Genomic DNA, 12,532 nt, shown 5'->3' with positions numbered 1-12,532 from the left:
ATTTAATTCTGACCCCTTCTCAACATTCCAGTGGGTCTCAGAGTCGCTCTTCCCACTACTCACGAACTCCAATCCTCCCAAACAACAAAACAATTTGAGGGCCTGGTTCGACAAAGACTGTAGGAATCTAAGATCCTTGCTCAGGAAACTACAAAATAAGGTGTTGTATAAATTTTGGGGGGTCCCTATGAACCCAGTGAATCGGATCCTGACCCAGGGAGAGTCCGGGGATCCCGGCAAGCAAGCGCAATTACTGCCGCTTACCGCTTGCGAAAAGACAGAGACCAAGCCAGGGCTGTCAAAAGCAAGGCAAAGTTTATTCACGAACAAAGAAACAAAGAAATAAAAAGCTGTTGCAACAGCGGTTCCCCCTCACACAGCAAGATGGAGTGAATAACCCAGAACAAAAGGAGCATTGGACTTTTATAAGAACGGTTCCCCATGTTACACAGTTGCGGAGGAAAAGGCGGGAAGCGGGTGGGGAAAAAGGTAATCAGGCATGTACAAAAGATTGACAGTCCTTGATGGGGAAAAACAAAAGGTGATAATTCTCGGTGATAGTCCAGTTGATGCATACGTATATTTCCTTTATTGTTTCAGGGCGACTTGGGCAGAGGTGCGGAAGACGTCGGTGATATCGAATTCTAAATAAAGTTGTTTTTCTTCCTTGAACTTGTGTATTAGTGTCATTTGTTCGCGACCAGCTAGATGGCAGTGTGGTTTAGGGGATGTCGAGGCGGGAAAGGTACATGAAAGAAGTCCATAGAACAGGGGTTCCCAACAAAATTTTCTCGAGGACCCCTCATCGAGCCGCTATTGTTGCAAGGACCCCCATTAATTCCTAATCCTAAAATTAAAAAGTGAGAGCCAAATTAAGAGTCTTTTTATATTTTATATTTATATTTTATATTTATACGTTTTTTTACAGTTACAACAGAGTACTCCATCAGTTAGTTTTAATTTTCAGTTCTTAATGAGATGAACCACTTTTTAACCAACGGTCCATTTTTAACTACGCGAACTGTAGCTTCCGCGAAAAACAACGCTTTGTTTACAAACACTACTGTTTTGCAAAGAGGCAGCGCGCGCCAGGGAGGAGGGAGGGGAATGGAGAAGACAGGGTACCTGTGCAGTAGCGCACAAATGAAGCCGACGCACGCAAAGCATCTTGGGGAGGTGAGCGTTAGTAGAATGCGTGCGCTGCCTCTTTGCAAAACAGTAGTGTTTGTAAAGCGCCACCTAATGGCATACAGCAGAACTACTGCCTCTATTTAATTCTAGTTTTGCGCTAGACTCTGCTCATGCAGGAAGTGGACAAAACAAAAAATCTGTTATCATACGAAATATATTTAATATATTTTTTATTCTAATAGCATCTTGCGGACCCCTCTGGCATAGCTCGCGGACCCCTGGGGTCCCCGGACCACCTGTTGGGAACCACTGAATATACAGGGCTACGTACAATATTTCAAGTCTGCAGCAATGCTTCATCAAATAGATACAATATTGAATAAAAGGTATCAAGGGGTTACATTTCAAGTTCTGTTCTAGGGAAGGGTTACATAAATATTGTAACGGGTAAGGGGGAAAAGAGTGGCTACATTCTGACAGCAATGGTACGTTTACGCTGACACTTCGAAGGAACATTTTGACAGCTTGCAACAAGGTATCAAAGTAAACGAAATCTCAGCTCAGAAGAGTACATGGGAGGAAAACCTTAGTAAAAATAGTAATAAACAATTTATTCTTTATGTTGGCAGTTTATTGAAGCATAATTGGCGAGGGTGTCTCGAAGTCGATAATCTCTCTTCCTGGAAAAGGGGGGGGGGTTGACGCATCGGCTGCGGCAGGAAGGGATTTGTGTAAAGGAAGGTGATAGCCATCATTTCGAACATCCTGGGCTAGGCAACTACAAAATAAGGTAAAACAGGAAGGGACTCTGACCTCCATGGTAAACCTTCACAGGTGGCGTTCTCATTATAAAATACTCTAAAACTTAAGAAATTCCTCTACAGGAAGGAACAATGGGAGGCACTTGACAAAGTGATTAAATTGCGGGACGACAAAAAATTCTGGGAAATAATTGCTCAGGGAGTTTCACCCAAAGGGAAAATTGTAACCAACAGTACCTCATCTAACTTATGGTACCAACATTTTCCCCAGCTCTATACAGCTCCAAACAGTGTTAAGCCGAGCCAGTTTCCTCCTCTTAAAACCGATCTGTTAATGGGCTGGGATCCTGTTACCGAATTAGAATGTTTACAGCTAATTAAAACACTCAAGAATGGTAAAGCTCCCGGTGAGGATATGATTCCTCCAGCTCTCTTATTTTCTGTTTCAACACGTGGGCTGACGCCCTTTTCTCTTCCTCCCCACCCAACAGCTTGCCAGCTCCTATCAGTGGGCTAAACGGATCGTTTGCAGAGAGCTTTTGGAACAAGGTCCAAGGAGACAGACTAGCCACTGCTGCAAGGAAGTAATGGCTTCAGAAAGCTCCTGGCCCTTTGATAGCATCTAGTTCCCCACTCTCCTTGAAATTAATGGATGGCTGGAATCACACCTGCTGCGACTGATAGAGCTGGGGTCCAAATCTGGCTTTCCTACGCATGTGCCCTGCCCTGTGCATTTAGATTGACATTCTTCTCAGGAGCTCTTGCAGCCCAAGATGCAAACGTGCTTCGTGCGCAACTCCAGCTGGGTATCCCGAGAAGAAACGCCCATTGTCTCCAGAAACCTAGGGGAAGGAAAGCAGGAGAGGAGAAACCAGGGTTTAGTTCTGGGGTTAATTGAAATGAAAACAATTACTGGACGAAACGTCTCCGAATGTCCAGAGCTGGCACCGCTCAATCTTTTCATGGTTCAAACCGCTTATAAGTTGTCTTTTGCCAGACGCATAATGGCAAGATACTTAGAAGAATTTGGGAGGCCGCCTCTGTGACAAACTGGTACAATAAAATGCGGCAAACGGCAGGTGGGGGGGAATGGGACTGATGACATAAAGCTGGCATAAGGTTTGAAGCATGGATAGCTGGCATCTGGCAACACCTCTGACTTTGCCACTCACATCCGTTAGCGGAGATTCCTGCATTGCAGGGGGTTGGACTAGATGACCCTTAGGGGTCCCTTTCTATTTTTTTAAAAGTTTTAAAATAGACTTTATTAAGATTTAAGATTAAAATACAATCCATACATACTCGGAGATCCCAGTCATACCAAACACAAATTCATGTATACAAAATTAAATCATAATATACAAAATCGTATAAATCATAACATACAAAATTATATAAATTATATAATAATAAAAAGAAAAGAACAAAGAAAAAAGGAAAGAATATATTCCGAGACCGGAGGAAAAAAAAGCAGAAAGAAAAAAGAATAAAAGAGAAAGAGAAAAGAAGAAGAAGAAGAAGAAAGGAAAAAACATACATTTATCTCATCATTCTCATCCAGAAACAACCAATATCAGCATTCTCTGGATTCGTTAAAGATCTCGATCTAATACCTATGTTCCTCCCATTAAAGACTCCCACTTATCCCTATTCTCAGATTTCTCTAGATATTATTTCCTATTACTGCATTCCCAATTAAATATAATTCAGTAAGCAAGTCCAGTAGTCTTCCTGTAGGATATCACCTCAATTGATATTTAAATTGTAAGACAAAGTATAATATAATAAAATAATAAATCTCTCTTATCCCTTATCTCCACATGTTTTGTTTTCTTATGGCCCAATATGGGGTGCTAAAAATAGACCCAAGACTTTACCATGGGGCACTGTCCCTTTATGTACTCCCCGAATTTATCCCAATTTTGCTGAAATTTTTTATTCAAATGTCCTTTAATTGAATTGGTCAGGTTATCTAAATCCAAATAACTTAATAGCTTCTCCTGCCATTCCAATATGCTGGGTATTTCCTTCTGCTTCCAATAGGATGCGATCAGAGTTCTCGCCGCTGCTGTTGCGTACAAGAACAGTGTCTCATCCTGTGGTTTAATCGTATTATCTATAATCCCCAGCAGAAAGGATTCTGGGCTTTTCTTTATATTATATTTAAGTATTTTTTTTTATTTCTTCAAAAACTTGATTCCAATTTTTTTTAATTCCCTCACAGTGCCACCATGCATGTATGTATGTCCCCGTTCCCCCCCTACATTTCCAACACAAGTTATCCTTGGTCTTATACATCTTATGAATTTTGACCGGGGTTAGGTGCCACCTATTGAACATTTTGATCATGTTCTCTCTGACTCCCTCTGAGGCTGTGAATTTCCATGTTTTGTTCCATAAACGTTCCCATTGGTCGACCTGTATATTTTTCCCTATATTGATAGCCCATTTTGTCATTGCCTCTTTTCCCATTTCATCTTTGGTTTCCCATTCTAACATCACATTATACATCTTTGATATGATTTTGGTTTCTGGTTGTATTAAATTCTTTTCCAATAAAGAGAGTTCTTCCAAAAAGCCTGATCTTTGTTTATGTTCTCTAAATTTACTATGAATTTGATGATATTGACACCATCCATTTAATTGGTGTTTTATCTCCTCGTATTCTTTTAATTTGATATCTCCTTCTCTGACCTCTAATAAATCCCTATAATTCCCCCAATTTTTCCCCGAATTTAGTTTTTTAACTGTAATTATTTCTATTGGCAATGCCCACCTGGGAGTTTTAGGCTCCAACAATCCTTTAGATTTATTCCAGATTTTTAAAAGGGATCGTTTAATTACATGGTTATTGAAGTCCTTGTGTACTTTAACCTTATCATCTACCAGGTAGGCATGCCATCCAAATTTGTTCCCCACCCCTTCCAGATCCAATAATTTGTTATTTTCCAATTTAATCCAATCTTTTAGCCACACAAAGCCTGCCGCATCATGATAGAGATTAAGGTCTGGAAATGCCAGGCCCCCTCTTTCTTTAATATCAATCAATAGCTTATACTTTATTCTAGCAGGTTTGTGTTTCCATATAAATTTTATCAAATTTTTGTTCCATTGTTGAAAAATATTATCCCCTGTACCTAAAATCGGGATCATCTGGAACAGAAAAATCATTTTAGGGAGAATATTCATCTTTACGGCCGCAATTCTACCGAGCAATGACAAATTTAACCGTTCCCAATTTTCCAAATCCTTTTTTATTTCTTTCCAAATTCTATTATAATTATCCTTTATTAAATTATTTGTGTTATTGGTTATCCAAATCCCAAGATATTTTGCTTTTTCCACCACCTTCAACCCTACTTTCGCTTCTAATTGGTCGATCTCTTGTATTGTTAAATTTTTAATTAACATATTTGTCTTATTCATGTTTAATTTAAAACCCGATAATTTCCCATAATCATTTATTATATTAAGTGCATGGGGAATGTTCTCTGTCGGTTCCTCAATTGTAATAATAATATCATCTGCGAATGCTTTTGTTTTATAAACATTTCCCCCAATTCTGATTCCTTTAACTTCCTCTTCTTTCCTTAAATTTTCCAATAAAAATTCAAGACTCAATATAAATAGAAGTGCCTTCCTTTAAAAATATTTTTTAAATTTGATTTTAAAAAAAGTATAAACATGTAACAACAACCAAAATCCAAATATTAAGATTACTCTGAATCTCCTGACTTCCCCACCCATCCCTTCCCATGGCTCCTAATGATAATATTTACAACTGCATATCAATACTTATCAAAAATTTTATCCTTCTAAATTATCCATACTTTCCGTTACTTTACAAGCGTGATTAAAATCCTGCTAATGTTTTAACTTGCTTACAGCGGCCTCGTAGATAAATTATAAACTTTTCCCGTTCTTTCTTAAAGTTCTCGTCCTCTTGATTTCTGAGCTTCCCAGTTAATTTTGCCATTTTGGCATAGTCCATCAACTTGGTTTGCCCTTCTTTTCTAGTCGCGGTTATCTCTTCCTTCCACCCCTGGGCTAATCAGGGGGGGGGGGGGTCCCCTTCCGCTTCTACAATTCTGTTATTCTACATGGGAATTTTTTGAATTAAAAATTACAACGTGCATATTGGAGCTGAATTTTCATCGCAGGAAAAAATATGGACATCCAAGCCTTCCCACATTGCTGGTATCTCATACTCTTGGCTGAGAACCGTTAAATTCTACTGCATGCCATCTATGAAAAGACATGCAATATCACAGGCTAAAGACTTCAACGCGACTCTCCTAACAGACTTAAGCATGGTTCCTTGGCCCTTCCACATTTGGCTTACTCCAGCGAACAGATTTTGTCACCTTCGCTCTGTGTTTTGGAGAAGTGATTTCGCCTCTTCAGGCTGGATTTTCAGATGACGTCGGTACGATGTGAGTGACTGGATAAATCCTATTATTTCAGCAACACTCAGGGGAATCTTATCGAAAATATCCGTCATCCTGGAAAGAAGCAGAAAGCTTTAGGAGAGGTGCGGTGCTGAGTTGAGAGTCCGAACATCTTTTGACTAAGTTCTCTGATCCAGATTGATGAAAGTGGTATCAATCATATGTATGTTTGCTCAGGGGAGTGTGGCTGTTCAACTGAGTGACTATGACAGCATTGTTCTGCACTTTCCAATTTGTATTTGTTTAGTTACAAAAATATTTCTATGTTGCTGTGTCATAAAAATATATCAAAGCCGTTTATAGCAACAAAACCATACAACTATTCAGTAAGTTGGTAAAAAAAAGGTTAAAAACGGGTATCATTTAACAACTGTGGATGCGTTCTTAATACGGTAGTTTGCATAAGCTTGGTGGAATAGAAAAGTTTTTAGCAGAAGATTGAAAAGATTGGCATGGCTGGGTCCATGCACTGCATTGTACAATAGGGCCTGATCCACTCACCTCTTTTTCTCCTGAAATGGCAAAGAATCAAAGATTTCTTGGTAATTATTCTCAACTAATTTGATCTTTTCATTTTTAAAGCTGAAAAGCTGGGCTTGGATCTGGAAAAGAGAAAGAGAGAGAGAAAGAGAAAAAGAAAGAGAGAGAGAGAGAGAGAGAGAGAGAGAGAGAGAGAGAGAGAGAAAGAGAGAGAGAGAGAGAGAGAGAGAGATGGGAGAGAGATATGGGTGGGAAGAGAGGTGGATGGGAAGCCACAGTCATTTCTTTTCTGCTTGCAAAATCTCACTGTTCAAAGTATGCTGCATAAAAGAGGATGCTGAGCTGTTAAAGGTGCAGAAATCGGGAGCAGAAAAATGGAAATAATAAAAGCATTGAGGGAAATGTGTGGGTGTGGCAGCCTATAGAATAACATATTTCAAGACTGTCCCCCAGTATGTGCCCTTTTGACAGCTGGGATCTGTGAAACTGGTCCTTTCACAAGTATCACATAACATTCATTCAGCACTTACAAGAAATCAATATTTTATTGTGGCACCACTTTGGAACTCCCTGCCCATTGATATCTGGCTAAAAACCTTTTCATTCCCGCATGCCTGCCTAGGTTTTAGTAGCTATAAGTGTTTGAAATGGTCAGTTTTATTATTTTATGTAGCATGTTTTTTTTAATTGGTATTTCAAATTATAGTCAGACCTTGGTTCCCGAATGTCTCCGTTTGGAACGTTTTGGTGCCCAAACACCGAAAACCCGGAAATAACTGCTCTGGTTTTCGAACGATTTTCAGAAGCCAAACATGCCACGCGGTTTCTGTTTTGAGTTTCCTTATTGTATTGAGGCTTCTGCTTTCAACTTTCGATTGTCATATGTTTCAGAAGTCGGACAGTCTTCCGGAATGGATTACATTCGACAACTGAGGTTTGACTGTAATATTTTAGACTGCTGTAAGGGGAAGAGAGTATAGAGAACCTCCCCCTCTCATCAGAAGCAGCTCCTCCCCAAGCAGCAATGGCAGCAAGGACGCTGAGGAGAGCAGTCAGGAAGTGGAGAGAGAGGGCCAGGGCTCTGGCAGCACGGGAGAGCCCCGATGACCCAGGAGGGAGGAAGAGAGTGAGGGGGAAAGGGGGGAGAAGGAAAACATGGAGCGTAGACCCTTTCTTCCGGTTCCGGAATTACGCAGGAGAAGGAGGGGAAGGAGGTTTACTGTCCCAAGACTCTTATGTTGGAGGAAGTCACGGGGCGGTTCAGTGCCGGATTCTGCATCGGAATGAGCAGACATGCTTTTACACACCTGTCTCACTGTAAATAGACTGCACTAATAAAAACTGTTTAAAAACCAGCATGCGGAATGTCGTTACTCTAGAGTAGCCGCAAGAACCCCTGACAACTGCCTTGCAAACCACGTGGATGTCTTTTGTTTTATGTGGTAAGAGTCTCTCTCTCTCTCTCTCTCTCTCTCTCTCTCTCTCTCTCTCTCTCTCTGTGTGTGTGTGTATATATATACAGTGGAACCTTGGTTTATGAACACCTCGGTTTATGAATTTTCGGTTTACGAACGCCGCGGACCATCTGGAACGGATTAATTCACTTTCCATTACTTTCAGTGGGAAAGTTCGCTTCAGTTTATGAACGCTTCAGTTTATGAACAGACTTCCGGAACCAATTACACCCATGCTTCGGGTTAAGTACGCTTCAGGTTGAGTACTCTGCGGACCCATCTGGAACGGATTAATCCACTTTCCATTACTTTCAATGGGAAAGTTCACTTCAATTTATGAACCCTTCAGTTTAAGTACTCCGCGGACCGCCTGGAACAGATTAATCCACTTTCCATTACTTTCAATGGGAAAGTTCGCTTCAGTTTATGAACGCTTCAGTTTATGAACAGACTTCCGGAACCAATTGTGTTCATAAACCGAGGTACCACTGTATATAAAGTATATGGAATATTTTAATTACTGAGCGGGGGTTGGTAAAAGTGTTGGAAGTCATGGTGCTATGTAGAAACTGGCTTTATAAATATTACTGTAATAAACTGACAGAAAATAGCCACACGGCCACAAATCTTTCTGCATAGGAAGGTCTTAAAACTTCTCCAAAAAACGTAAAGCAAGCTGGCCATAAGAGCTTGTCATAGCACAGATTTCAGAGGGTGGGATGGATTTTTCTTATCCCCTTCATGTCCTCGTCTGGGCCCTGAAATTACGTATATTCTGTTCCATAGTGCCAGTGTTTTGCAGGCGGGATTAAAATGAATCCAGGACTTGTAGGTTTACGCAATTAACATAGATTGAAGGACTCTGCTGTCCTTCTGCAGGAAAGACACTTAAAAAAAAAATACCCAACAGACATTTAGGGCTAGGAAACTGACAGGATTGGCCCTGAAATGTGTGGTTGGTCTGAGGGCAGAGATCTGGGCAGGCCTGTGCGATGGGCTGACCTCTCTGAAGATCTCCGTTAGCTCATCTGAACAATCTTTGTAACACAACCGCATGTCCAAGTTGTAGGAGCTGAAGACCACACAGCCTGACGGCTTGAGAACTCGTTCCACTTCCCTCAGAAAGCGAGGCCCGTCAAACCAGTGGGCAGCCGCAAACGCCGTGACCAGGTCCACAGAGCCGTCTTCGAAAGGGAGCTCTTCGGCAGGGCACACCCTGTGTGAGGAGATGGCAAGGTGATTGTTCTAAGCCTGCTGGATCAGGCCCAAGGCCCATCTGGTTAAGCATCCTGTTCTCAGTGGCCAACCAGATGCCCCAATGGGAAACCTTCCAGCAAAACCTGGGTACAAGACCAGTGGCAGAGGAAGCCGCTCGGACCGGTGTGCCCAGGGGCAGGGTGCGCCGCCCGTGAGAGCAGGGCGAGGGTGCGGTGAGCCATCCATAGGGACAGGGCACTCCACGGGGCCTCTGGAGTCTGCCTGCCACCTCTCACTCAGCCGCCCTACAACTGGGGGGGGGGGCAGCGCGGAGCCTGCAGGCACCCAAGCCACCGCGTTACTCCCAGGAGAGATACGCAGCTCGGGCGCGCTGCAGGCCCCGCGGTGAGTGCTGCCCGGCATTTTGTCACCCCCTCAGTGGTGAGACCCGGGGCGACCCGTCCCCCACCGCACCCCCTTCCTCCGCCCTTGTGCAAGACCCCTCTCGAAAAAAGGTCTTCCTGCCCGCTTTCTCCCAGCCATACATGTGCGAGATCAGCTCCTACTTACAGATAAGATACATTGGGCGGGTGTGGAGCTCTCCTGGCCTGCTCGATCTGAGCTTCACTGATGTCTGTCCCGACCACCTTCTCAAAATGTTTTGCCAGCATCCGAGCGCTTTGGCCTGAGCCACAACCCACGTCCACTGCCAGCTGCCCGGGGCTCACTCTCTGACAAAAGATAGCAACACATCTCAGAAAGGCATCGCCAGGTCTTTTTCAGCAAGGCTGGGGAACCTGTGATCTCGCACCCACCCACCCCAATGTTGTTAGGACAGTACAGCCCCCCCCCCCGTCCGCCCCAGCCAGCATGGCCAACAGTTAGCATGGATGGGAGCTCTAGTCAAAGGAACAACATCGCGAGGGACACGGCTTCCCCACTCCTGACTTACCCAAGGCCGTACCCATCTAGGTCCGATACATGAGCAGTTTTCACTCAAACACAGTGAAACCAGCTGTTAATTATCACAAAATGTCATGGGCTGGTTGGACGCAGAAGAATGGCGGGAGGAACCAGCTGGGTAGCCCCCAAGGGAAGAAGGCTCAGAGCCCGGGGAGTGGTGGTTGCAGAAACCTGAGCTCTGAACATGATCTGATTTACTCGTACAACCCAATTCGTGACTTATCTGTGACGCTTTTGGGACGGTGTTTGGCTAAGGAGTTGTGCGATTTCTAAAGTTGTTACACGCCTTTGTTCTGGGTCCCCTCTCGCCTCCTTGCACAATGGGGGGGGGGGCGGGGTGGTAACAGAAAACTGCTTTCTTCAATTGGTTCCCGCCTTCACTCGTTCTTCTCTGAAATGAACTTCAGGGATACTGGGTCCCTTTGATGGGGAGTTGGCTTGTAAAAGCCAACCCCATTTTCTTCTTATATCACTGCCACCCCCTTGTGACTACCTAGGCACACTACCAAGAGGTCTAAGACCTTTTGCTAGAGTTCTAATTGTTATGTCGTGAGTGCGATTCCAGCTCTTCGTGAAGTCAGCATACCAGCAAGGAACTGCTAGGAGTCAGGTATAACAAAAACAATCTTCTTTATTGCAGTAGGAATCTTGACTGACTGGGGGGAAAGGGTGAGCTCCTTTTATACTCTTAGAAGCAGGGGGTGGGGAAAGGATACATTTAGATTTTGGCGGGACCCTATCAGAGTGAGGATCCAAAATGTGCTAACAAGTTAACCAATAGCAACTGTCACCGCACCCATTTGAATCGCCCTGGAGCAGGAAAGGTAGTTACGGGGACTAGCAGAGAAACTCATGTACAGTACACAAATTAAACCAAAACATGACACCAATGTTTGTTTGTTATGAATATGTTTTTAGCCTTCGCCTTATGCCTGCTAGAAGTTTGAATGGGAAAGTTTGCTTCAGTTTATGAACAGACTTCCGGAACCAATTACACCCATGCTTCGTGTTAAGTACGCTTCAGGTTGAGTACTCCGCGGACCGTCTGGAACAGATTAATTCACTTTCCATTACTTTCAATGGGAAAGTTCGCTTCAGTTTATGAACGCTTCAGTTTATGAACAGACTTCCGGAACCAACTGTGTTCATAAACCGAGGTACCACTGTATACCAATGTTAGGTTATGGAAAGGGTCCATATGAAAAGGGTCTTCCCATGCTAATTTTTTCCTAAAGTATTAAGAAGGCCAGGAAGTCTTCCAGGACATCTTCAGGATAAAGACTAGTATCAGAGTCAAGAAAGTTCATAATGGAGCTCTCCTTTTACATAAAATTATGCCAACTCTACGAATGCAATGATCTACAGGTACAAGTTCAGACTGACACACACTATTATGTTCTTACCTTTTCTTCCAGGTATGAGAAGATCACGCCCTGTAGGTTCTCCTGTGGGGAAAACCTGTATTTCTGATAAAAAGCAGCGTGAGCCCTATCCTCAAACAGACGAGTGGCCATGGTCCCACGGAGCACAGCCTGTACCTTCTGCAAGCACAGCTTGTACCTTCTGCGTCTGGGTGTTTTTAAATGTTTGACATCGAAAGAATTTATTACAGCGCCTTTAAATGTTTAACAAATAAGGAATGTCCCCCCCCCCTTTCTTGTACTTTGGCACTGTAAATAAGCCTGCCTCTTTTGCAATGCTGACTGTGCAATGCTAATTATTTCTCTGACTCACTTCTTTGCAGCAAAGGATTCAGCTCTTGAAATCCCGCTAAGGCAGCCTCTGCTCACCAACCTGCCCCAAACCATCTCTTTACATTCACCTGGCTTTAATTTCCATTTGTCACCGCTGCCGGCCAGACAACACGGCAACGAAACAGGCTTGCCGCTTTAGGGTTTATGCCGCTTTAAAAAGGCTTCCACCTTTGGGAATTGCAGTTCAGCAAGGCTGCTGAAAATTCTGGAGGTTCTTAACCTCCTTCCTTCCCACCTAGAACTACGGGTCCCAGAATTCCATGGGGAGAGGGAATAATTTAAGGCAGTAATATTGGATTACAGGGCAAGTTTAAGGTCTTGCTGTGGGTAACATTGAGAATGTC

The 12,532-nt window shown here is 43.1% G+C and overlaps 1 protein-coding gene across 3 annotated transcripts; it reads right to left on the bottom strand.

Annotated features, from left to right (window-relative positions):
* Positions 1–296: 296 nt before the first annotated feature.
* Positions 297–12,030, bottom strand: LOC118096884 (putative methyltransferase DDB_G0268948). 3 transcript variants are annotated; one of them, XR_004693980.2, is made up of 7 exons: positions 11,838–12,029; positions 10,042–10,202; positions 9,277–9,490; positions 6,842–6,942; positions 6,257–6,394; positions 2,561–2,734; positions 297–847 (listed from the first exon to the last, which is right to left on the bottom strand). XR_004693980.2 is itself a non-coding variant. In XM_035139224.2 (6 exons), the coding sequence occupies exons 1-5, from the start codon at positions 11,946–11,948 to the stop codon at positions 6,253–6,255; spliced, it is 729 nt and encodes a 242-aa protein (XP_034995115.1). In that variant the 5' UTR covers positions 11,949–12,030; the 3' UTR covers positions 297–2,734; positions 6,235–6,252. The 3 variants fall into 3 exon arrangements, 2 of the variants coding, with proteins under 2 accessions (XP_034995115.1, XP_034995114.1); XM_035139224.2 differs by having other exon boundaries at positions 297–2,734; positions 6,235–6,394; positions 11,838–12,030; XM_035139223.2 differs by having other exon boundaries at positions 297–2,734.
* Between the last annotated feature and the right edge of the window lie 502 nt (positions 12,031–12,532).

This window comes from Zootoca vivipara, chromosome 15 (genome assembly GCF_963506605.1).
Source record: "Zootoca vivipara chromosome 15, rZooViv1.1, whole genome shotgun sequence".
Taxonomy (NCBI): Eukaryota; Metazoa; Chordata; class Lepidosauria; order Squamata; family Lacertidae; genus Zootoca; species Zootoca vivipara.
The sequence above is the reverse complement of the archived record's forward strand: the minus strand, read 5'-3'. Positions and strand labels throughout refer to the sequence as shown.

What these genes read in the sequence shown, in the direction of transcription:
- LOC118096884 (XM_035139223.2), bottom strand. Translation starts at nt 11,948, where the DNA reads ATGGCCACTCGTCTGTTTGAGGATAGGGCTCACGCTGCTTTTTATCAG. An exon ending in CCATTTCAGGAGAAAAAGAG is followed by an intron (nt 6,395 to 6,841) that starts GTGAGTGGATCA and finishes GCTTCTTTCCAG; the next exon opens with GATGACGGATATTTTCGATA. An exon ending in CTCCAAAACACAGAGCGAAG is followed by an intron (nt 2,735 to 6,256) that starts GTGACAAAATCT and finishes TCCTTCCCCTAG; the next exon opens with GTTTCTGGAGACAATGGGCG.